This window comes from Eublepharis macularius, chromosome 4 (genome assembly GCF_028583425.1).
Source record: "Eublepharis macularius isolate TG4126 chromosome 4, MPM_Emac_v1.0, whole genome shotgun sequence".
NCBI lineage: Eukaryota > Metazoa > Chordata > Lepidosauria > Squamata > Eublepharidae > Eublepharis > Eublepharis macularius.
This window is the reverse complement of record NC_072793.1, coordinates 59,634,085-59,660,206: the sequence shown is the minus strand read 5'-3', so window position 1 is coordinate 59,660,206 and position 26,122 is coordinate 59,634,085. Positions and strand designations below refer to the sequence as shown.

Here is a 26,122-nt window from a genome sequence, read left to right as displayed (position 1 = left end):
ATGTGACAAAAAAATCACAAGTTGTGTGTTTGTTGTTGGGGAGGCATTATTGGAGTCAGAGAAGAGAGTCTCAGTACACCACCAACACCCCTAAAAGGCAGCTTAAATAACCCTTTGGAAAGGGGGAAGTAGGTTCAGACATTGTGTACCTGGGGGGGGGGGGGAATACAGCCAACAAGCCCAGTCTTCTCTTGATGTAAGCAGTGAGGGGACATTCTCTTTTGTAGCTGAAACAATGCTTAGGAGTGGAGAATCAGCATGCCACTTTCTTGCTGGCTGGGTTCTTGTTTCCTGTGCTGTCCTCAGCTGTCTGTGTTTTAAGGGCAGTGGGTTTGTGTTGCCCTCAGTCCCTGTCAGGTTGGAGGTTTGAGTTTGGAGATGTGATGTGACATTGCTTCCTTCTCTACTAACAATATTTCCCTGCCTACTTAGGGGATCCTTACTATCTCATATTCTTAAACTGCTTCTCTGTTTGACCTCCCAGCGTGATCACCAAAGAGCAACCCAATTTGTCAATATAAAGAAAGGACTGGTTTTGCGCTGGCAGGATCTGTAGTGCCAACATGGGTCTTGTACTGCTGACAGGAAGCAGTAGAGGGCACCATGTATACTGGCTCCCTGAATGATTCTCCAGAGATATTAGGAGGAATATCAGGAAAGGGCTTGTAAAGTGTTTTGAAGACATAGGTATGAAGTATTGACAGCAATTGTCTCACAAGCAGTAAATAACTGCTGATACCTGAAGCCAAACAGCTCTCTGAAAAGAAGCAAAAATCAGTCTGGATTTTGAGCATTCTTTCAGGGTTTCTTCATGTGCTTGTTAATTGCACATCCATGCAGGAAACCTGCAGGTAGTTTATCGTGATAAACAGGCGTGCAGGATCTTTACAGCATGTACTCACGAACAAGGTTTTTTGCAAGGCTTTGCAATGCAAGCTTCATGGAACTGGGTCTCCTTGGGAAGTGTCCAATATGTGCTGGGGGTGGGGCGGGGGGGAGGAGAAGCATGCCTGAGAAGTTAGCTCTGACAATTCCACACTAGCCTTCAACCCCAGGATATGTTGGAACCTTCCCACAGAGTTGGGAATGTCACACATCATGGAGGATGATGGGGAAATGGTGCTGTACGATGAAGTAACTCTTGGTATAGCGGTTTTCAGCTTGGGCCACTGGCCAAACTGCTTAATGTATGGGGGGAAATTGGGAGAATGTAGCCAAAAGTTGCTGTTCATGTATTCAAGAATTCCCACTCCTTCTTTCACTGCTTCCTTTTGCAGCTGAAAAAGTTGCTTCTTTCTCCATCCAATGTGTCTACAAACTTTGAGGTTCCGAAAGAGGGGACTGTGTGGCGACCAGGAGCGCCCAGATCCAGGTCCCAGAGGCCCTGTACAAAGGTATTGTCCACCTCTGCATTCCTAGCCTAAGAGATTGTTTGTTTATTAATTTACTTCGTTTATACCCTGCCTTTCTCCCCAGTGGTGATGCAAAGTAGCTTTCATTGTTCTCCATTTTATCCTCACAACAACCCTGTCAGGTCGGTTAGGCTGAGAGTTGAGAGTTATTTGAGTGAGCTTCCATGGCAGAGTGGGGATTTGAATCTGGGTTTCCCAGATCATAGTCTGACGCTCTAACCACCACACCAGTAATACAGCAGACTGCAGTTCCTGAAATAGAGAACTAGATTTTTCGTGGAAGCGTATCTCCCATTTTAAATATGAATGGTGCGGCCCAAATGTCTTACACGTAGCAAGCAATAGAGCTTCCATCTGCATCCCCACAAATGTTTTGTAGGTTGAATAAACAGGAGATGAGATCACTTAAAGTTCCATCGTACAATATAGAGGGTGATTCACAAGTTATATATTATTAAATAGCTTTTAGCTCCACTACGCATTGATTCTTCAATTTAAAGAGATAACTTGGCTCAAACTAGAGGTTGTTTGTGAGGAATGGCTGCAAGACTTCTTATCTTAATCTGCACCAGAAGGTGAGGGTTTGAACCCCGTGATGTATAGTGAAGATGAGGGGTGTGATGGTTTGCATGTCTTAAAGAAGCGTGGAAGGGTTGTGTACACACATTTGCAGGACCGTTAAGGGTTAATCCCTCACAGAATCAGAGAGTTTTGAGTGGCAGGCTACTCCAAGGCTTCAGATTGGGTAGCCTGGTCTGGAAAGAGGATGGTCATTTTGCAGTCCTAGGAGAGAGATCCAGTGTGAAGGAGTTGAGAGACAGAGTCCTCACAGAGAGCAGTCTCAACGCCAGCAGGAGAACTGGGAAAGCAGGCAAGGAGGTTTGGGAAGAAGGTGCAGACTCCCAATCTGGCCGAAGAATGGGGTAGATCTTCTAAGGAAAGAAGATCTTCCTTACCCAGTCAAACAGAGAGGAAACTCTGGAGAGTGAAGAGATCCTTGGAAGTTTTAGAGCTGAGATTGCCAATTCATGGACTGCGTCCAGCCATCAAATGAGGAAAAGTTTGTCTACAGTCTGGTTCATAAGCGAAAGAAAACTATTTCTGAAAGTTATCTGAGGCAAGATAAATTCCATGTTCCATTGTTACTGTTCTCTTTAGGGTGTTGTATGCAATGTGTACCCAGCACAACATCATAGACACCAGTTACACTGTAGAGTTTGGGCCTCCCTCCCACCCCTCCAAAAAAGGTCAGAGTGTACTTTAGCTCTGAGCCATTGAGTTGGATCCAGGCTAAATTTAGAGGGAAGGGAAATTTCCACCAATTGGCCCCTTTGCCCCTCATGTTGTTCCTGAGTGTGCCCCTGCCCCCCCTCCCCAATAGCAGCATTTCTGGGAGATGAGTGGTCTGCAGCAGGAGGAATTGGTAAGAACGAGTAGAATACTTAGTCAGTATCTGGCCCATTGTTTGGAGAGTGATGTGCTAGGACTACAGAAGCTGGCCATATCTGAGTTAACAGTGGGATACAACATGCACATGACTACTAGAGGATGCATGTAGAGGATTCCATAATATTTCAGCCAGGACTCTTACAACAGGAAGACAACGTGGTGTTTCTTCGATGTGCTCCTGTGCCTTTCCTTTTTTGCCAGCCTCTTCTCTTACTTAAACGCTGTCATGATCTTTTGCTTTGTCTTTCCCACTCTCGTTCCTGACCCAAATTAGAGTGGAACTTACTAACGGCTGATTGAATTGGCTTCGGCAGAGCAAAGAGCTGCATGTAAAGTTGCAGAACCAGTCCAGTCATTTAAACTAATCCTCTGAAATCCACACAAGATGCCATTAAAGATTTTTCCACTTGGATAATGAAAATGGTGCAGTGCATTAGACAAGTGGATTTAGATTACATGGGAAATACAGCAGGAGGACTGGGACACTGGATGCTCCATACTGGCTGGAAGGAAAGGAAGGGATCTGGAACAGAAATAATGCTGTTTGTCTCAGATGCCAGCTAGAAAGAAATTTGAGAGAGGAGGCATGAAGTATCAGTTCAATTCATTCTGTTCCTAATGCAGATTTTTTTTTAAGTACACATATTCTCAGGTATCCCCAGAATACCTTTCAAAAATGGGCACAGTCAGTATCTTCCAGAATCTGTATAACTCACCAGATCAGCAAAGTGGCTTACAATGTTAATTTCTTCTTCCCTTCCCATTTCCCCCATTTCACAGCCATTGATGGACTCAGAATGGTAGTTGCTCGGATACTAAATGCTGCATCCCCTACTTTTCAGGTTAAATTCTCTGGAAGTAAAGGAGAACAGACAGCCACCCAAAGAAGGTCTACTCAGTCAGAACCCTACTAAAGTCTGTTCAGTGGGCTGTATCCAACTAAGTTTTCCAAAGGCAGAATGGAATTTTCCTGCCTCCCCCTCCCACTGCAGCCCACTGACCTCCACAAAATGCTGCTCCTGGGGGAGGGGGGACCCTGAGGAAAGGCATGGAGGCTCTGCAGTGGGAAGGGAGAATCAATGGAAATTGCTGATTAAGTCTGGATCCAAGCCAATGGGGCTTACTCCCAGGATGATGTTCTCATGATGGCACTGTTATTATGCAAGTATTTACTTTTCGATTCTAATAAATCAATTTCATTTATAGTCAGATCTTCATATCCTTTGGCCATCAATAAAATTTGAGTGATAAATCACAAGCATAACTTAGGAAAGATTTCATACTTTTTCCCTTGTTTTGCTATTCTATATGTCTTGTTTCCTGGTCAGTAGGGATTTTCATAAAAATCCGTCCAGTGCCGCAAGGCACTTTTGTCTAATAAATGTCACATTTTGAAACATCCGTTTCTGAAGTGCCATGAAATACGTAAAATTTTCTAATTCAATCTGCAGTTGCTTACTGTGATGTGCTTAACTGCCCAGGTTGGAGTATCAGCAGTGCTGGTGAAACAATGGCCACACCTGTAGGCAGAAAAGAAAAAAAAAACAGGTGCAAGGTACAAGAATTTACTGAGGTTATTGAAATCCCTATGCGTTTCGCTTTAAGGTTTCATCAGAGTCCCCTAACAAACACCTAAAGTGAAATTCATAGGGATCTCAGCAACCTCAATAAATTATTTCACCTTGCACCTTTTTTTTTTTTTGCTTTTGTGCTGAACCAGCCAGGAAGAGGGAGGTGTTGAAAAGGAACTTTTCATAATATGGCTTGAAAAGCTCACTCATCAGCTAGACTGACTCTTCTCTCTCTCTCTTTCTCTCTCTCTCTCTCTCTCTGTCTCTCTCTCTCTCCCCTTGAAGGTGGAAGGTGTTCGGCAAAGGAAGTCAAGCTTTCTCCAGGCTCAGAGTCGAAGCTGCACTGAGCTTCATAAGCACCTCACCTCCTCCACCACCACCATGCACTGCCCACACACAAAATCCAGCTGGCCCCTGGATGAGTGTCCTAACAGCAGCGAACCCCAGGGACATTATGCCCATAATGGAGAGGACAGTGACTCCAGTGAAGATCTGCTGAATTTTAGTAACATTGCAGCGACTCCTCCCTCCTCCTCTGAGGAAGGGGGTGGTGAGAAGGACCTCCATGCTGCTGTGGAGCTTATCCGCTACATGCATACCTACTGCCTTCCTCCCAGAAAGTTTCCCCCTACAGGTCTTGTAGAAGTGAAGCACCAGCATTACCACAGCCCATCCAAAAGAGCAAAGCCGGATTGCCCCCTGCAAAGATCTCCCTTCTGTGACAAGGACGCTTGTTCCTCTAGCTCTTGGCATCCTTCTGCAGGCTGTAAACAGTCCAGAGTTCCCTCTTCTGATTTCTCCATCTTGAAAGAGCTGTTAGCCAGAGACCTTCCATGTGATGTGAGCAAGCCATACCGATTGGCCAAGCCTGTGTATGCCTCTTTTGCCAGGTCACAATCTCCCAAATCTTCAAGATCTCCACCACTTGAGACTGGGTGGGCTGCAGAGATGAGTAAGTCCACTGCCAAAATGTCACCTGAGCTGAGGCAGAGCCCCCTGACAGAGTCTGAGGCTAAAAAAGAGACTGGCAGCCCTGCAGAAGAGAATGGTGCAAAGCAAGGGACTCTCCCCGCCCAGCTAGCTCCTGGGAAGATGGCTCGCAAGCAGGAGAGCTCTGTTTATGCAGTGCGCCGCTCCAAACGACTGAACCCCGAGCTCAGCCTTTGGCTGTCATTCCTTGAGGAGTCTTCACCGGCCCCTGCTACATCAACAGAATCAGCAGGGAATAGGGCAAAGGAGCCATTTGCCTCCAGGGCGCCGTTGGAGAACTTTGATACGGAAGCACCAGCAGCAGAGGTGGAAGTCAGCGGTGCAGAGGAGGTGGAGAGTGAATGTCAGAGCCACCCAATGGAGTTACAGACCCCCTCTCCAGAGAGCTCTGGAGAGAGTGAAGCATATGAGATAAATGAGATCCCATGCTGCACCCTCTTGCACCAAACAGGTATGGCGGCCAGGAGAGTCATGACAATCTCCTATGTCAATATTCCTCCCACAGTTTTGGAGAGGGGATAGCGAAAGGCGTGTTGTAGGTCAAGGCAAGTAATTGGCATGAACTACAACTAGGCAGAGCATGATGCTGCATGGGCCCTATATCCTGCCAGTTCAAAAGAGGGGAAATGGGTTGCCTTAAATCAAACACAGGAACTACCCATCACATATCAAGGGCAAGGAAGGGTAGCACTGTGACAAAGGTGAAATTTAGTATTGATTAAAACAGGGCAAAGGGGCTTAAAAGGACTTTACAAAGTGCAGCATCCTTTATGGATGGACCCACATGCTGGTGAAGCAGCTAGCAAAACCTCACATTCAGAGCCCCCAATCCCATGTCATCAGACCTATCAGCAGCCCCCTCCAGTTTCAGGGCCTGGTTGCAGCTTGTTGAGTCATTCCGCTGTTCTCTCTCACTTTGTTTCCTTTCAGAAGCACCCGGGTGTCTGTCACTTCCCTTGGCACAAATGTAAGTGTGATACCAAAAATACGTCTTATTAGAGGGTGATAGCCCAGGTTGCAGGAGCCCAGCTTGTCTGGCAAATGGCAGTCTTAGAATACTGCAGCCCTTTTAACCCTGCCCTATGATTGCTTGGCTGTGATCAAATTGTAATTTCATTTGCAGCATAAGGGCAATTTCACTGAATTGGCACAATATTTTAAGAGGTTGCTGTACTGCTAAATAAGGCCCTATCCTTGCAATACAGTATCCTGGTCTCTGTGGAGTCAGCTAATCACTTGATACCGAAACTTCATACAGGCCATATTTCTTATTGTTGGCTTCCTTGCTAAGAAGCTTAAAAATGTTCCACAGTCAGCAGAGAGACAGTACAGTATGCAGTATTTGATATGTATGGTATAAATGGAAAGTTTCGCGCCCTTCAGGGTGACAATACCAGGAACTGATGAGTGCCCCCCTGGAGATTTTGCCAAAGTTGGGCGTCTATTCTTGGAACTTTTGATAGGGATTTAGGTCCAGTCCCATATATTTTCATACATTCATAACCTGCTTGCAGAATCCCATTTATGTGGTCAGGTTCTCTGTGGTTGGTTCTCTGCCTTCAATGTTCCCCTTGGTCTGCCCATAAGCACCCATCTTTTCTTCTCTTCTTTAGTGAGCCTGCATTTGGGAAGCAGAACTTTGAGCAAGTGTTGACAGTAGAGCTGTGTGGCACTGCAGGTAAGAGTGGAGCTCGGCAGTTTACAGGGGTTTGCTCAAGAGATGAGGGAGAGGGAGGGCAGCGCTAACCATCTTAACAAGTAATTATGGAATATTAACCCACTCAGTGGTCACTGATCAGGACTTGAAGGAAAGGGAATCCAGGCATCTTCAGTCACCCTTTCCCTTGTCTGAAAGGGTGCTGCCTAGTTGCTACCTGCTTTGGGGCTGCTGTTGCCATTTTCCAAAGACAAGAACAGGGCTTGCTTATCCAAGACCAATTACATGAGTGCATTTGAAAGGTAGAACAAAGGGATGGGAGTGCATGACGAATACTCAGGCCTCACTCTTCTTGCAGTGACCCACTTATTGTCTATATGCTTCTGTACTGAGTTTTACCCTTCTGCTTTTTTGGGGGAGATAAGGTCTCACACCACCAACGACTCCGCCATACAAGCCTTCAGAGGAGGACCTGTATAAACCCGACATTCACCAGAGGCCAGCCAAGGAGGCTGCTGTCGTCACTGGCTCTGAGCTGCAGCCAGCAACAGGCAATGGGGCAAACTCCAGGAAGCACCAGAAGAAACACCCAGTGAGGACAGAACTCTATGCGCACCTGAGTCGGGCTGCTGCCCACCCATCTCACTTTGAGCAACATGGGGTGCTGAAGCGCCCTTTCTCTCGCTCTTTTGGTGACCATGACTACTGTCAGGTCTTGAAGTCTGAGACCTCACTCCAGAGGAAGGTGCTGAAGTCCTGGGATCCCCTGAGCTACATAGAAAGCCAGCACAAGCGGAGAGTGCCTGACGTGCGCTCTCTAGGTGCAGGCGAAGAGGGTGCTGATGAGGCTTCAGCCAAGGAGGGCAGCAAACAGCTGAGAGACCAGGAGATCAGAGCCAGCTTGACAAAACACTTTGGCCTCTTGGACAGTGCCCTCGATGACAGGGAGATGGCCTTCTGCAAGACACCTGAATACGACACTGTCTTTGAGGACAGCTGCAGTGAAATTGGTTCCCCATTGGAAGAGGAGGAGGAAGAGGAGGAAGAGTGCTGCTCAAGTCCCTTGGAATCCAAGATGTGCCCATACAAGAATCCTCTCTCTAGAACCAGTTTGCACTATTGTTCCAGAAGCAGGTCTGGTTCTGAGTCTTCATGTGGCAGGTCCAGGTCTCCAGCAAGCAGATGGGCTCTCAGGTACTGTCATCCTTGAGAGGGGGGGCTGAGCTAGGCCTTTGGCAGGCACAGCAGCTGCAGAGTACACGGGGGAGCCTTCAAACCCTCTTGGAGGTGACATTTTGAAATAACGAGGAGTTTCTTATGGTTAGAAGGTGGGGAAAGAGCATGTGCACACAACAGACTAAGGGGTTTTTTTTTACACCGGAGTAAAGGAGCTATGAAGGGGGGGAAGGTATAAAAAGCATTACAGAAAACGTAGGCAGGCAGATACAGACAGATGCACAGAGAAACAAGTAGAAACTAAGGTTAAGTTTTCTGTATTTGCCTGTCTCCCGTAGAAGGTTCCTTTTCAAAAGCGCTGAGGTTCTGAGGATTGTAACCAAAATACCCTTGGCAGGCTTCAGGGAGCTTTCTAGTCGAGTAACTATAGTATAGTGAGACATCAAAGACCAAGTCCTATAAGCTATTCAGGGCAGGAAACTGTTTTTATTTATTATACTTGGTGTGTACTGTATGTTGCATGTATGATACCCTTTTATTAATAACAAGTATTCTTCTTAGTAATAGTAGGAGTTGTAGACGTAGGAGTAGTATTAATTTTACAATTATTGTTCACTTCCATAATAATAATAATGTGAAGGAGCATGTCTCCCATGGTCTGTCTACATAATCCATGGCATCCTGTGTTTATTTTAAAAACAGACCTGTCCGATCCAGCAAGAAAGGAACATTTCTCTGTTGGTTTGTGATTTCTAGAGTCAGACCAGGCAGAGCACATTCAGGGCTGAAGTCTTATGCCTTCTTGTTTCCCAACAGATGCGAGAACGGCAAGCAGTGTCAAGATGGAATTGTGAGCAACCCAGGGCAGATGGAGAAGAGAAGAGAAAAAGCCATTGTAAGTGACCTGTGCACTCTGGATGGGGTTTTGCAGTGAATGGATTTGGGAGCGCTGTGGTTTCCAACCAGAACAGATTGTTTACTTATTCCAAAACTCGTCTAAATGCGGAGGCAAAACAATTCACAGGCTTTTGGTTCAACTTCTGTTCCACAAAACAGTAGCATGGTATATTGGCTGATGTTATAGTATCCCTTGGTGCAAGGCCAGTAGAAGCACAAAGGGTAATTGAAGTGAAATAAAGTGAAAGCAGCCGGCAACATGTTGAGTTCTAGGCACAGCAGTAGTCCAGTGCAGAATTCATGAAATAGCAGTGTGCAGGATAGAGTCCTGGGAAATAGCTGAAATCAGTAAGTCCAGCAAATAAAGAAAACTAGAACAACATACATATAAGTCTACTGCACAAGGTGGAGAATGCCGTACTACAAGCCACTGGTTTGCTTATCTAGGAGGCCTTTTGCTGAAACGGATGTGGATTTCTCATGCTCATACCTCATCACCTCATCGTTCCTTTGTACAGTAACATTTAGGGGGATGGCATGGAGGTTGGCTGTAGCTTTAAAAATCTGTTGAAGCTTGTTCTGGGTTGCCACATTTAAGTCACATTAATAACCAACGCACATGCGGCCTGCAGCAGCACGAAAACCGTTTCTGTAGCAGTGAGCAGAAAGTAGAAGACCTGATGACCTGATCTTGAAAATGTATGTAAAGGCAGGGAGGTCTTCTGAGGTGTGTTTGAAAACTTGCTTACTCTGATCTTTGCAGCCATTGAGGCCAAGATACTTGGTGGGATTGCACTTGGGACCTTCTGCAGGCCAAGATCCTATTAGTGGATGTCCTCTGTTGTGTGTTGTTCATACTTTGATCCAAAGACGGCCTCTGAGAAAACAATGCTGAGCATGTGTTCTCTTTCCTGAAACAACAGTATAATCTAGTGGACTATCACACCTGAAACTCTCTTCAATCACCTGTTCATGTGATTGGACAGAGAAAATCCCAGAAAAGAAATGGAGATTTTTTTTTTTTTTTGCAGGTAGAGTTTTTCAAGACTGGCACCACTCAGTTGTACAACTTCCAGTCTTCCTTGGACCCTCATGCCATCAGCGAAGAGTTGAATATCAATAGAGAGTTGAAATGAATTATGTGCAGATGTTTGGCAGGGCCTCCCCTGCCCTTGCTACAGAAATGATTCTGAGCTGCTAATGGTTGCTTGCCAAATGTCCGCACTTACCTGTTAATGTGACTAGGAAAATTATTTTTCCATTATGTTTTGTTTTTTTCTTCACCTTTCTTACTGTTTCCGTGTTCTCCTGCAGCTCATCATTCTCTTATCCTGCTCTTCCAATCATCTCCTTCCCTCCCTCCCCCACTGCCACCTGTCAAGATCTCAAGAATTTGGACTGACCAGATTAAAAATGCCTTCTCATAATGTCAGTCACTCAGGGATCTATCTAGCATTGCCAACAGCACCCTGAGCAATGCTGTAAGAGAGTCTTTGGCAGGGCTGCCAGATCATATCATTGAGGGAATATATCTCTGGAGTTCTACTGTAACTTTGCTTAGAAGAGAGAAATCTGCAGCATCTGCAAAGAAGATGTGAAAAAAGATAAAAGCGTCTATACAGTATATGGGAAAGAAATAGCCGGTGACAGCTTCTGAAATAGCTGTTTGCAATGATAGACTTTGTGCTTTTGGTTCTGTCTTGTGACACAGCAAGTTGTGCTACCTTGTCAACTAGGGTTAAGGCAGGGATGGGGAAGCCAAAACCATAAAGGAACCGTATGAAGACTGGTCTAATCAGTTATTGTTGTTTCTGAGCAGGGGGAAGGCCGGGTAGTGTTCATCAAAAACCTCTCCAGCAGTATGAGCTCCAGCGAACTGAAGCAGCGTTTTGAAGTGTTTGGTGAGATCGTCGAGTGTTGTGTTTTGACTAGAAATAAAAGGTGGGTCAAAAATAGGTTAGGTTTCCTCTCCCTCATTGTAGGGGGTGACAGACCCACATTTTTGGAAAGAGGAGTATTGTGAAGTTAGCCTGTATATTTTGCCATTTGGGGGGGGAAGGGGTTCATGAGATCTGTTGTATTTGGAGCCCAGAGAGCAGGCGAATGTTCCATTTATGGAACTCTGGAGATGTCTATTCTCCGGGGAAGTGTTGGTTTTTTATAGTATAATAACTACAGAACTAAAGTAATTGGAATTTGTGGGAGTTAAAAACATTGTCTTGATGTCTGTGGACTGTATTCCTCTGAGAAGTGCTTCTTTTATGTTCCATGGATTGTAAATTGTAAAATAATGGTATCACCTAAATAAGAGATATGTGGAAGCATATGTAATATGTTCAGTCTGGAGGGCACACAGACAAGCTACTTGTGGGTTATAGTTATTGCTGCATAAACATAAAAGCAGAGTACATATCATGTGTGTATCCCACTATTCCTCCGAGGAGCTCAGGGTAGCATACATGGATGAAGTGTTCTTATTTTTTCCCCTCACAACAACTCTGTGAAGTAGGTTACACCAGTGGCTTTTACTCCTTAGTCTCCAGAGAGCTGCATTTGCATTCATCATCAACCAAAAGAGCCACATGCCTAGTGCTGTCACCTAATTTTATAAAGTGGACAGTAATGCTAATATGGAACATTAACAGAAGTGTACAGAGAGATCTCAGCACTCTCATCTGGACATGTATTTATTTATTTAAAATAGTTATATCCCACTTTCTTTATCAGCGGGACTCATATATGTATTATATGATATTCAGCTCTTGGGAAGATGAGGGTCAAACTCTCCAAACTTATCAGAGAACTAACCACAACATATCCTGGAAGCCAAGTTATTTATTCAATTTATATTTAAGGAGAGCCAGCATGATGTAGTGGTCAGAGTGTCAGACTAGGATCTGGGAGGCCCCGGTTTGAATCCCCGCTCTGCCACGGAAGCTGGCTGGATGACCTTGGGCCTATCCACACTCCCAACCTAAACTACCTCACAGGGTTATTGTGAGGATAAAATAGAGGAGAAAAGAACAATATAGGCTACTTTGAGTCCTCCACTGAGGAGAAAGGTGGGTTATAAATAAAGTAAATAAAACTAAATGTACACCTTCAAAGAATGTCTAAGGCAAAGAATGTCTTCTCTGATAAAGGCTGAACGGTCATAAGGCTAATATATGCATGCATAAATGACTTTATTCTCTTATGGGAATTCACCTCTTCAGGTTTCACATGTTGGGGCCATTTATTTGAAAGTGCCCCCCTCATGCAAATCAGCCTGATATCAGTAGTTTGCCACATCAGACAGAAGGCTCGATCTTGCTCTGATCCGATGGGGGGTTGCCATGGAGGCAATTTTGGCAAGGTGGGCTGTAAATGACAAACAAACAAATAAATGGTAGGACTTTCAAACAAACAGCCTTCCCCTCATGAAACTTGAGATAGACTATTGTGAGCTCCTTCGTGAAGGCAGCCTTGTATGTCCATACAGAAAAAGTATGTGGGTACAGCCTCTTGTGACTGTGCTACTTCAGAAAGCAGGTGGTGGGAGGGGGCATGTTTGAATGCAGCCCCCTTTTTTAAAAAAAGAAAGCAAGAGAGGAAAGTTCCTTGCACATTGAAAATCAGTATGCTATGAAAAAGAATAGTTTTTTATGTTTCTACAATTTTTATGTTTCTACAATCCCTAGTTTCTACAACTAGGGAGCCGTTAATGTGTGGCGCCATCCCCCCCTCGCATCCTCAAATGGTAAAGTCCTGAGAAGTCACCATGTGACTTTTTCTGAATATGTAGATTAGTCATCTGTTGACCTGTACACTGCACTGCATGTGTTCTGTGAATATGTAATGTTCCCAGTGTTGGGTATACAGTTCAACATTTTGAAGAGATCAGCTTACTTTTTTCAAGCGAAATGGAAACGATGTGGGTAATGCCTGGTGAAATCTCGGCAGCTGATGCTTCAAGTGCCTGAATAAGCCCTTGATCCTTCCTGTGGCAAGCAAAGGCATTATGCGAGATAGGCAAACAAATGCAAATATTCTTTCATTTCAGGGTCACCACGTTGCTTTGTGCATAGTTAGTATTACCTTACCCAAATATGTTTGTTTATTAAAACTTATTCACACAGTCCTAGTCTTCAGTGAACTGGGTCAAAGCCAGCAGAGAATGTGGAGGGGCATATGTTGTTCGCAATGCTTACATTTTTTTTTTCATTGCTCAGGGGAGATAAATATGGCTTCATCACGTACCGGTGTTCAGAACATGCCGCCTTATCCCTGAAGAATGGCGCCTCATTGAGGAAAAGAAATGAGCCCTCATTCCAGCTGAGTTATGGTGGCTTTGGGCACTTCTTCTGGACCAGATACACTGACTTGGGTAAGCCAGCCATCCTGACAAGCCAGAAAGATCCAAGTCCTCTTTACTGCAGCCTTTATTTGGGGCTGCAGTTATTGATGATGATTTCTTTGAGTCAAAAGAAGCCAAATGAAGCTGTCTTATACTGAGAAACCGCTGGTCCATCTAGATTCATACTGTCTGCTCTGTCTGAAAGCGACTTTCCAGGGTCTCCAGGGAAGAAAAATCTCTCATGTTACTTGCTATATGAAACCCATTAACTAGCTACTACGGATTGTATGTGAAACACATTTGCTCTGCCATTGAGCTTGGATTCCCCTTCATAGCACTCTCCCCTCTGTCAGCTGCGCTTAGTGTTCATTTCCTGCCCAGCAGATTTATGACTATTGATAGCTTATTTGCATAGTGCAGGGATTCCTGAAATTCTTTCAGAGGTGTTTGAACCAGCTATCTCTTTGTACACGCAGGCTTAAGTATTTCTGGGATTTTAACTATCCAGTTTTGCATTCACCATCGTTTGCAAGGAGTCCTGCACTCCACTTTCATCTGCATCCCAGAAATAGCAAGTCTGATACCACTGAAACGAGCAGTCACCCCAGGACAGACCGGAGGAGAGTCCAAAGTATTTTTATTTCCTTTCTCTTTTAACTCCCGTTTTCAAATCCTGTCCTCAAATCCGTGAACCAAATCACGCACTGAAATTAAGGCAAAACTTAAATTTTATACAGAATCGAAAAGAGTCCAGTAGCACCTTTAAGACTAACCAACTTTACTGTAGCATAAGCTTTCGAGAATCACGGTTCTCTTCGTCAGATGCGTGGAGGGAGAGAACTGATGAAGAGAACTGTGGTTCTCGAAAGCTTATGCCACAGTAAAGTTGGTTAGTCTTAAAGGTGCTACTGGACGCTTTTCGATTTTGCTACTACAGACTAACACGGCTAACTCCTCTGATTTTATACAGAATATCCATGATCGGTTTCCACAATGTCTGGTTAACCTTCTACTGGTGCTGTTCACTTGATAGCAGTCCCCCCCACCCCCCACACACACAAGATGCTATTATCCTAGGTGGGTGATAAGAGAATATCTCTTATCCAGTTTTGCTCCCCTCCACAGTTTCTCTTTGGAGTTAAAGAAGACATAGGGAGATCCACAGTGCAGTCCTAAGCCTTCAGTGTATTGCCAGGATTGTACAGGCAGTCATGGATCATCTTTGTAATGCATAGCTTAGCTGTTGCCTGCCATTATCCTTGGACAGTTGTGCATGTTTGGAGTCATTTGTCCCTTGCTTTAGTCTTCATTAGATATCACATGAAATCCAGTTTTATCAGCCAGACGTTACAGTTATCATTTGTGTGTTCTAGTTATGTAACTCCCCATTCTAAAAGTTGGAAATTTGCCAAATGCTTCTTAGGACTTTTTAAAGGAAAAGGAATGCATAGTTTGGTTCATCTGTTTCTTGGTTAGGGTCTTCATGACAACCTTGTGTTTATTCTTTGCTGCTACCAGATTCCAATACAGAAGAGTCCTCCTCGACTCCAGTAAAAAGTAAATACGAGACCATGGATTTTGACAGCCTGCTGCAGGAGGCCCAGGAAAGCCTGCATCGGTAACAGCCTTAACCTTTGAGGAATACCTCAATACCTCAGTCAAGGCACTTCCAATATGTTTACGTTTTCAAAGAAATGATTAAGTATACAACAAGAACGAGAGAGAGAGAGAGACTGCTGTCCCTTTAAATCGATGTTTACATTGAACAAGCTGCTTCTGTCTGTGAGTCCCCATGGTATTGATGTTCCACTGCCACACATTAGTATCTTTGCTTCTGATTGGTTGTGTTAGGATGAGCCTGCAAAACCCTCCTGTTCCCTTCTTGTCCACCCCTTTCTCTGACTGGCCCCTCTTCCCTACTTCTGCTGTGAAGTTGCAGCTGTGTTCACCATAACTTTTTTTTTTGTCTGTAGTGTGTGATGATAAAATTGTTAATTGTGAATAGAATCAGGATTGTAAACTAATTTTTAATAGAAGAAAGAACTATATACTTACAATGTATTTATGGCTCAGATGTACTGTAATTCAGATTTATTGTACCGCTTCCTTGATTTTTTAACTATGCACTGTAATGAGGCATTTGCCCCCCAGCAGATGTGGCCAGTCCAGAAGGGTAACCCGCAGTTAGTGGCTCAGGTGAAATTGCTTTCCCTTCTTGGTGGAGAATTCCAGTTTGGCTCTTGATGAACTGAGGCATTATTGGACAAATTTTTCATATTGCTGTATAAGCCATTCTTTCCATTTGCACGGTCTGATTTGTGAGATCGCCACTCCCAAATGGTTGACTGCATGAGATTCAGTGTACTGATTCAGCAGGCCAGAGCTGGATCTGGCTATGTAGGAACAGAGTTTTTAAATGGTGAATTTCTAAGAACATTAAATTGGCAGTGTTACAAGTTAGTAAAGTTCCATCTGTCTTCCGTGTCAGGGAAATAGAATGACTGATAAGGTCTCAGAGCCACCCCCAGAAGGATTCTGCCAAAGGGTTCCTCATCACAATGTACACTCCGATGGCAGCTTCTGTTTCATGATATTTCAGTAAACACAATGTGATAGTTAGAAGTACAGGAACATGAAGCAAATCATTCAAGGCCATACGTCGCATCAGTGGTAGCCTCAGGAATAGATTTTTACCATCTGGTCATTTTAACCAAAGCAGAATCTCCTGCCAAGTGAATGGCAGGAGGCTTTCTTGGCAATATCCAGTAGAATGGGAGCAAAAGAATTCATGCCATTGTTCTGGGCAGGCATAAGTGATGCTCAGAGCCAGCTCATGGTGCATGGATTACCTGCTGAGCATCCCTGTTCTCTTTCTCAATGGAGTCTTAATAAGCCATATCATAAAACATCGAGCCATAGCTACAGTAATTCTAGGGTCCTGGCTCTTCCCGTCAATAATTCTGTACGATAGTTGCTGTCCCCCCATCCTACAAAAGGTACAAAATGTTATGTACTTCTGCTAGCAACCTTTTGACTTTTAGGTGGCTCTGATCTGATCGCTTTAGTGGCTTGTTCCCTTGACTGGCTTCTTATGGATTCACAAACTTGAGGAGGCCTTGTAAACTAACAGTGCAATCGTAAGCCGAGTTACAGCCTTCTAAGTCCATTGAAATCAGTAGGTTTAGAAGGCTGTAATTCTGCTTAAGAATACACTGTAAATCAGCACAGCAGCCAATCTTAGGATGGTTCAAGCAAATGATTTATAGAGTGTGGAACTCTTTGATATTAGCCAGAATGCCAGGTCAGAGAATTCACATAAACTTCCTGAACAGAAAATTGTGAATAAGAGTCAGGAAGGAGACCCTCGATAACTGCCACATAGTCAATATATTCTCAAGCATTTCGTACTCACCAGTGCAGCACTATACAGTGAGGGATGTGACAGAGAGACCCAATAGAAACGTCAAGAGAGAGCCTTTTCCAGTGGGAACCAAATAATCATTCTAATTTTTCCATCCATGTCTGGTTTATATATCAGAAAAAGGGGAGACCTCTGGGATTCAGCCATCCCATGTAGATAGATTATTGCAGCCTTAATTCTGCCAACAGATTCTCTTCCCATAAGGTCCCTCTTGCATTAACGTTTATTTAATTTGAACTAAAAAAACATTGCCGACACCTTTGCAATTGCCTGGTTTAGGCTTCGCTTCCATCACTGTCCAAAGGCTTACATGTCACAGAAGTCCCACATTAATTATTTGATTAGCTCTCTCTTTTGGTGTGCTGCTTTTAACATCATGATTTCATGTTCTGTTGTAAAAATCATTGTCCATATGTTTGCTGATATACATCCCTTGTGCCACCTCTGCCTTGGAACTTCCTAACAAATTGCAAAGCTCTTCTATTCTCCCATAACTAGCCCAGAGCAAGGTCTGGCCCAAACAAAGCATCTGCTATTGACAAGTGCCTCATTGTAGCTCTGCCTTTTTCTGTCCTAGTATTTCCTCACCACAATGATGTTTACATGTGATTGCTATAGAGCTTACTGTAGAATGTATATAGCGACACATTTAGGGTGGGTAGGACTGTCCTGTCCTGTGCTGTGCTGATGTTTTCAGAGAACAATCGAACAGAAAAAAAGTAACCACCCCAACAACCAATAAGTGGAATTCTTCCATCTCCTGGCTTGGTTTTAAAGGTGGATCAAAGTTCACAGCTGGCTTTGGTCAGAGAGATGGAAAATGCATCAAATTTTAAGCCTGTTGAAAGGGTTGAATGCATCTGCAGAGGAGGGGGAGGAATCCTGCTCTTCAAAAGGAGCGGCATTCAGTGTGAATCATTTGCAGCTGCTCATTTGTACTTACTTGGCTTTATATCTCAAGAGGCTGAACTTGCCAATGATATTTCAGCATGCTAGTAGATGCTCTTTGGAGGAAGGAAGATCCGGTAACGCACATGGCCTCTCAATCCTAGGTTTAGGGAGAGGTGCAATAAGTGGTCTTTGTGTTGCCTGAAGCCTATAATTATTTTTTTTGCGAGAAACTTCACTAGGACTTTATGCAATATGCACACATGTGCACAAGCGCACACATGTTTGGGGAAAGGGTAATGGTGGGGGGCACCAAGCCCCTCTCACTGCTGCTGGGAGCAGCGACTGCTGCCAGCTCAGTACTGTTGAATGTAGAATTTGACTGGTGTGTTTAGATATTACGCACATTCAATGCTGGTTATGGCATACCAGTGTCCCTATGACTTACTTTCATGGCTATTTTAGAAGCACAGCTAAGTTTGTATCAACTGTCCAGGGGTCAGCGTGAAAACTCTTTGTCCTTGTATGCACTTCCAATAGCTTGGGGGGGCGGGGGCGGGGTTTGCAATCAGTCATGGGGGAGGGGGAATATTATCAGGGAAGGTCTCTGTCAGAATAGTGACAGAACGAACTCACTGCCTGTCCTCAGTTTGTAGGAGCAGCAAGCCACATTGCTCCACACGCATTGCAAGAAGTCATTCTGAGATGCTGCTGATTGAAGACCCAGTTCTATATGGCACAGGAGTCAGTGGGTTCTTATAGGTACAGTGGAGTAATTACTTGGTTTCCATACGTCAAATCGTAAGGGTGTATTGGCCAGTAGGAAGCCCAACACAACCCGCCAGGTATGTACTGTGGCCTTCTAGGGGCTCAGTAAACCTCCTGTTTGTGATCATAGTCTAGCAGTGCAAAACTGGACGGTTATGAAGTGCCATGCATGCCCTACTACACAGCTGGGGTACTGTGACTGGCTTGGTGGGCAGGCCTGGGGTTGAGCCCTATCATTCCTTTCCAAGAAGTTGAATTTCTTCTGACAGGTTTTTCTATGGGACTCCAATCTTTCTCTCCCTCTGAGGAAGTCTTTCTCGGACAAAGGAAGACTTAGCAAAGGAGAGAACTTTTGCCCATGTTGTAGGCGCTAACTCTTTTAGCTTTAAAAGGCCACAGTGAGGCCCCACTAAGAGCCAGTTTGGTGTAGTGGTTAAGAGCAGCAGGACTCTAATCTGGAGAGCTGGGTTTGATTCCTCACTCCTCCACTTGAAGCCAGCTGGGTGACCTTGGGTCAGTCACAGCTTCTAGGAGCTCTTTCAGGGCCACCCCCACCTCACTTGGGCCCTTTTCACACTATTTACCTGCTCCCGGAACGTTGCGAAACATTGCACAAAAAATGCGGAAGATAGCGTCTTCTTGCAAGAGTTTTGCGCGACATCGCGCAAAACTCTCGTGAGAAGACGCTATCTTCCGCGTTTTTTGTGCAATGTTTCGCAACGTTCCGGGAGCAGGCAAGTAGTGTGAAAAGGGCCAGGGTGTTTTATTCTGGGGATAATAATGACGTACTTTGTAAACCGCTCTGAGTGGGTGTTAAGTCATCCTGAAGGGCAGTATATAAATTGAATGTTGTTATTTTTAAGGTTAGAACCACTCTAGGCATACCATTTGCAGGATGCCATTTGGAGTCCCATGTTAGTGCTAGAAAGAGGAAAAGGAAAGTTATTCTTTCTTGCGGAGATAGAGATTTAAAATTTAGTATTTAGCCATCACTGCCAGTGACATGTTTGGGCAGATTCATCCTTGGTGCATTTGTGTCCAGCTCATTTTGAGTTCACAGAAACTGGACATTAGACCCCCTAGATAAGAATGGCCTCCTAGCTAAGGAAAGGAATGACTTACTTCACAGGCAAGCCCTCTGTCCCTTTTAAATGACCGTGCTTCTGTGTCTTGCAGTGCAGCTGTCTGCGGAGCCTGCCTGATTTTCTCCCTGTTTTTTCTTATAATAATATGCATATCGCCAGCACCTCCAAGACTCAAGGGGCAGGCCTAGCCATAAAAGCAAGCAGCAGAACTATCCTAGATCAGGTAGGACACTAAATAAGGAAAGATAATTCATTTTCCAAGATGTTTCGGAATAAAAGGGTGAATTAAGAAAGGCAATCATGAGGGAGACGTTTATTTTTTTAAATAGAAAATCTATCTATATATGTGGATGTGTGTGTGTGAGAGAGAGTGCGAGAAATCCCCCCTCTGACTTTCACTTTTTAAATCAGGAAAATACCTTAATAATAGGAATAAGTCATAAGCCATTTTCTCATCCTTGGCCCTTGATCAACCGTTGTTTAATGTGAAACACAACGTTGTGCTAAATTCAGCAATCGAAACGCTTCATGTGGCATAGCTGGGTTTTAGTTCTCACATTTGCTTTCAGTCTACTGAAATACTCATATTCCTGCTCAGAGTGACTTGTCTGAGCCTGGCTACCTCCATGACATTTTCTTGTCAACTTTGTCTTGCGTTTCTGTGATCAGTATCAGATTTTTTCACAAGCCTTAGAAAAGTTGCTCTGTGTTTGTGTGTGCGTGTGCATGGGGGATGATTCTGCTTTTATTCTCCTTTGCTAGATAAAATAAGCCATTAGCTGAATCTGAGCATTTCCTCAATTTCCTCATACAACAGGGTAGTCTGTTTGCAACACTTGCTAGCAATATAAGCGCTCAAAGCCTTTTGCTTTTCACTTGGCTCTTCTTTTTTGAAGACAGCAAAAAGCTGTGCGTGTAGGCTTCACTCATATGAAAAGCTTACATCCCCTTGTGTATATTATGGCTGTTTTCCTATGATTCCCTGCATCCATAAGGACTGGTTCCCTTACATATTTCTGATGTGGGTCTTGGTTCACCCAGGCACAGTGCAACCCTTCTCCCAAATAGCCTGGGGGGTTCTGCCTTTATCTCCAGAGAATTACAAGTCTACCCTTGGCAGGTGCTGGAGAAAATGTCTTAGAGGTCAGCAATTCCATGTGCAGTAAAACTGGTTTATTCTACGATATACTCAAGAAAAATGTAACATATTCACAAATCAAAAGGATTCATCGAGTGCTTCACACAAGAATCTCTGTGGTGTAGACTGAATAACCAATAAACATAAATAACATTTACACACAAAACTAGTTCATCAAGAAGAATGCTATAGAATAGAATGTTTCTTCCTGTTATGTGAGGCCTTATCCCAAGTGGTACAACTAGGGTTGCCAACTCCAGGTTGAGAAATTCTTGGAGATTTGGGAGTAGAAACTGAGGAAGATGGGGTTTGGGAAGGAGAGGAACCTCAGAAGGATATAATGCCTTTCTTTTTCTTTCTTTCTTTCTTTCTTTCTTTCTTTCTTTCTTTCTTTCTTTCTTTCTTTCTTTCTTTCTTTCTTTCTTTCTTTCTTTCTTTCTTTCTTTCTTTCTTTCTTTCTACAATTTATACCCTGCCTTTCCACATGGTTGAAGCTGGCTTACAGTCCCTAGTCTCCAGACCAGCCATTTTCTCCATGTGAACTGATCTTTGTCATCTGGTGATCAGTTGTAATACCTGAAGATTTCCAGGACTTATCTGGAGGTTGACAACTCTAAGTACAGCCTTAGTACAGGTGTACCACTTCAGTGAGGCTTATACGCCTCAATGAACGTTAGGGAATGAGATCTCTGACTATGGCTTTTTTGAATCTCTGGAAATAAAGGCAGCAATATGTCATGTTGTCTGTCATATTGGATTAAACTGAAGGTTAGTGAGGCAGACCACATCACATGCATCAGTCATAGTTTCATCTGTCCTTGGCAATCACGGCCCAAATAAACCTGTGCTGTGATCCAGTGTGTGCGCAGAGCTCCACAAAAGCAGGGGCACTTTGTTCATTGTTTGCAAACTCTGATACTCAAGGAATTCTGCAACTTTGAAGAGAATAGGCAGCCCGGCTTGTGCAGGTCATCAGAGTGTACCCAAACCATTTGATCAGGTATTGAATTTTTAAAAGTACCTTGAAGAAAGTATTTCTGGGAAGCTTTTTTTCTTTTCCATGTGAAAGAATCTGTGTATGATTGTGAATAGCAAGACAAACCCTGTAGAGCCTGGTTTTAATACAGCAGTTGGTGCTTTAAGAGGCATTATTTATTAGAAAGCTGAAAAAAAGCGAAATTAATACCACTATTCGCAATGTGTGTTTATGAATGTATGTGAACCAGAGAGAGAGATGGAGATTAAATTGATGCATTTCTTGAGAAAGGTGTAAGAATTTCACCGAAAAGAGGGGCACATTTGCTATGTTATTTATAATAAAATTTAGATCTTACTTTTTTGGTTTTGAAGAAGAAACTGCTAATAATTAGAAGGGCCCAATTCTTCCTCTCTTTTACATGCATTGACTACATGGTAACTTTCTCCTGGATAAGTAAAAGCAGTAGAATTGGCCCCTTCTATAATTTTTAAAAAATCAAGTTTTTAGTTTGCTGGGTTTTTTTTAAAGAAAAAAAGAGTAGAAGATTTTATATTTCACTTAATTTTCTCCCCCCATTGTGTTCGGTTGTGTCCTTATTTATGTAATATACTTTAACATTAATTGGCATAAATCCTTAAGCCTTTCCTTTGTTCTTATTGTCATTTTTTTAAAAGAAAGATTTATTTCTAGTGTGCTTTCAATGTCTACCTTCTAAATGAGAGAACAGTTTCTTGTATTTTTACATTGTCAGATTATATAGTTTCGTAGATGATTTAACCAAATTGCTTAATGTATTCTCTATATCTATCTGGTGGGTATATAAAAGTTCTATTTTAAATTGTGTAAATACTTCAGAACTGGTTTCTTTTTGAGACTCCCCTGCTGTGGAGTTACTTGTTTACATCACAAAGACTGTAGAATCTCTACATTCATGTACTGTAAATAGTGAAGTGATCTGCCTATAATAAATAAACCATAAGAAATATACTATGAAATCTGACATGACCTGCTTGAGTATGACTCAACTGGAGTGGAGTTGTGTGTTCATTTGAGAGATGGGGATTCTGTTAGAAAGAAACTGCATTTCTAAGGTCTGGGTTCACATTGGCTGCAATTCAGAGACCCTGACTTACATCCTAGGTCCTGTTGTTGAGCTATAGAAAGCACAGATCAGGGGTACCCAACCTTTTTGAGGCAACAAAATGGCTGTCTCAAAATGGCCGCTGCAGGAGTCAGAGCCAGCTTCAAAATGGCTGATACAGCTTACCTTCAGTCACACAGTGAAGATCTATGTGCTGTAGAAGCAGCTTCTGCCAAAGCAATTTTTTAAAAAAAATCTGCACAGCCCATCATATCTCCAATGGCCAATCAGAACCCATGCTTGGCAAAAGCCCCACCCGCTTTTTAAAAACACTTGGCGGGCACAAGAAAAGGTGTTGGCAGAGGCAATGGTGACCATGGGCACCACATTGGGGACCCCTGGCATAGGTCTTCATACTGCTGGAAATCACCAGCTAGCATTGGTTTCCAACACTTTCATTGGCTCCATATTATATCAGTGGCTCAATGAACTGGGATGCAGGACAAAGGTACCTGCTTGAGTATGACTCGACTGAAGTGGAGTTGTGTGTTCATTTGAGAGATGGGGGTTCTGTTAGAAAGAAACTGCATTCCTAAGGTCTGGGTTCACATTGGCTGCAATTCAGAGACCTGACTTACATCCTAGGTCCTACTGTTGAGCTGCGACACTGCCTTAAGGATCATTTTACATAATTGCCATGTTTTACCAGGGGCCTAGCTGTACTGGCTGAGAGACCAAACTACTAATGGCTTCAATCAGGGATATGTCATTACAGTCCCATCTTTGTGGCTTTCATATAGCCTCTTTGATATTGGTTAAAAGAACAACACCTGTGCCAGTGGCTAATTGTTTCAGCCCTTTTGCCTTGAGATGTCATTTTATGAGCAATTGCTTTCAGCTGTGCTTGAGATGGTCATTTTGCATGCTAATAGATTGCTGCTATTATTATTTAATAGCGCTACACTAACTCATGTTAATAACTTGAGAACTTATTATAATTTATTTATAAAATATCTAATGTTACACTAGGTGTGGTATGTTAAAAGAGGGGCAAATTAATTCCTACAGTAAACAAGACACACAGAAATGGGTATTGGAAGGAGGAAACTTCACTGTACAATAGCATAAAAGAGTAATAAAATCTGTAATACAATCAGTCACAAATCCAAAGAAACCTCAGTCAACTACCTACCCAAATGATGAGTGTATGAATGAAGGCCCTCCAAAACATCCTATTCTGATAATCGCTTACCTTGAAAACCCTATGATGAGATGAAATTATGATAAAAGCTTTTCGCTGCTTTCTGAAGAAGTGCAAGCAGGCCTCCTTGCAAATAATTTTTAAGTCCCACGGATTTCAACAAGAGAATTAAGAACATGTTTAAATCCCTTCAATAGAAATGAGTGACTTAAAAATTGTACTCTTGCCTGATTAAGGAAAATGTAGGCCTGGGCTATCCCTGATCTAGATAGCCCAGGCAAGCCCAATCTTGTCAGATCTTGGAAGCTAAGCAGGGTCGCTCTCGGTTAGTAATTGGATGGGAGCCCTCCAACAAAGATCAAGATTGAAGAGGAAGGCAATGGCAAACCACCTCTGTTCGTTTCTTGCCTTGAAAACCCCAGCAGGGGTTGCTGTCATATGTTTGCTATGACTTAGCGGCACTTTCCACCACCAGGCTAGTGATTAATCTTTTTGCTAGACTGTGTCCACTCCGAGCAAATACAAAACTTTGCATTATGTGCTTTTGTTGTTAATTTTGTACCATCTATATTTGAAACTCCTTTGACTTGCATCTAGTTAATGAGTCATTAAGATGTTATTTGAGCTGTTGGAAAATGCTGGTTTTGGAACTGATAATAGAAGCTGGACACATTTAAGTAAAAAACAAATGTTGAGCGGTGACAATTTGCAGTTCATTAAAAATGAGTCCCCTAAGAAAATATCAAACATCCTATTACTTGTCTGGATGTCTTTCTCAAAGGTTTTTCATCTCGGGTTTTGATTAGGTGGGAAGGACAGAGCTGAGCAGCTGTACTGAGGCTATTTAAATGCTTTTTATCCCACACAATTAATGTACTTTTAAAAAAGAATTTTAATGCCTCGTGACAGTTAATGCTCTTTTTCTGCTTTAATTTAGATGTTCATTTCCAGAACTGAGAAAAAAAATGTGAATAACCATGAAAGCCACTAAAAAAAGCATTGAGATTCTACTGCTTTGCTGCAAGTGAGCCATGATACATCATGGAATAAATGAAAATATTTTTCTTATTCTGAAATGATTTGGTATAGTCTTAGGACTTAATCATGTAAAACTATACATGTCAGAAGAACTGCGTGTAATTTGGTTCAGCCAACAAGCCTGGTTGCCAAAGAACTCATGGACTTAGTTGAAAGACTAAAGTCCCTAACAATATATGAGATTAGAGGTACACAGACCACTTGTACAGATCGCTGGACATATATAGGAGAGACCAATCTGCAGGTACAAATGAATGTTCTTATTCCATCCACTGAAGAAGTGAGAAGGCAGATAGGGACACATTATGCAAATCTTGGAGATCTTGTGCATGCATGGGTTGCAAATAAATGGGATCGGCATGAGCAAATGACTGTCCATACTCCCTCCATAGAAACAAATGGGGAAACTCCATGTGTGCAGTGGAGCTTAAGTGCTCAAAACAGATTGTGGGAATGCGGTGACTGTCAAGGATGTTACCATATTTCACAGTTCCACTGTTTTGACTCCAATATCCTTCACTTTTCCTTTATGCAAACTGAATCATTTTTTGCATTTGTGATATCATTGTAGGAGACGACCAAATAGTGGGGAAAGTATATGAATATATGGATATATGTGGTCATCATTCTAATAGTGTTAGACTTGAATTGAAGAGCCCCAGGATTAAATACCCACTTGGTTTTGAAGTTCATTCATAAAATTGGATATATCGCCATATCTCAGCCTAACCTATTTCTCATGGTTGTGAGGATTGAAAGGGTGACGCCTATTGCCCTGAGCTGCATAGGGAAAAGATGCCATGAAATGTAAATAGACAGACAGGCATCTTGTAGACCAAAAACTTTATTGTGGCATCAGCTTTATGTAAAAAAGACTGACCTCTATAGCAGCAAAAAAACAGAAGTACTCGTATACTAGAGAGAGAATATCCAAACAGCACTGAAAGTATACAAAGGATTGTATTCTACACATTAAGTCATAAATATCCACACTCGTGTACTACAAAAACGGATAAGGGCAAAATACAATATGTA

At 43.0% G+C, this 26,122-nt stretch overlaps 1 protein-coding gene across 1 annotated transcript in view; it reads left to right on the top strand.

Moving 5' to 3' along the window:
• Positions 1-18,322, top strand: part of PPARGC1B (PPARG coactivator 1 beta) — a 121,968-nt gene extending 103,646 nt beyond the window's left edge. Inside the window, exons 4-12 of the mRNA XM_054978820.1 lie at positions 1,278-1,394; positions 4,718-5,873; positions 6,353-6,389; positions 7,036-7,100; positions 7,505-8,273; positions 9,072-9,150; positions 10,972-11,093; positions 13,364-13,518; positions 15,007-18,322. Of these exons, the coding sequence (XP_054834795.1) occupies positions 1,278-1,394; positions 4,718-5,873; positions 6,353-6,389; positions 7,036-7,100; positions 7,505-8,273; positions 9,072-9,150; positions 10,972-11,093; positions 13,364-13,518; positions 15,007-15,110 (2,604 nt within the window). The 3' untranslated portion in view covers positions 15,111-18,322. The remainder of the gene's footprint in view (positions 1-1,277; positions 1,395-4,717; positions 5,874-6,352; positions 6,390-7,035; positions 7,101-7,504; positions 8,274-9,071; positions 9,151-10,971; positions 11,094-13,363; positions 13,519-15,006) is intronic.
• The last annotated feature ends 7,800 nt before the right edge of the window (positions 18,323-26,122 follow it).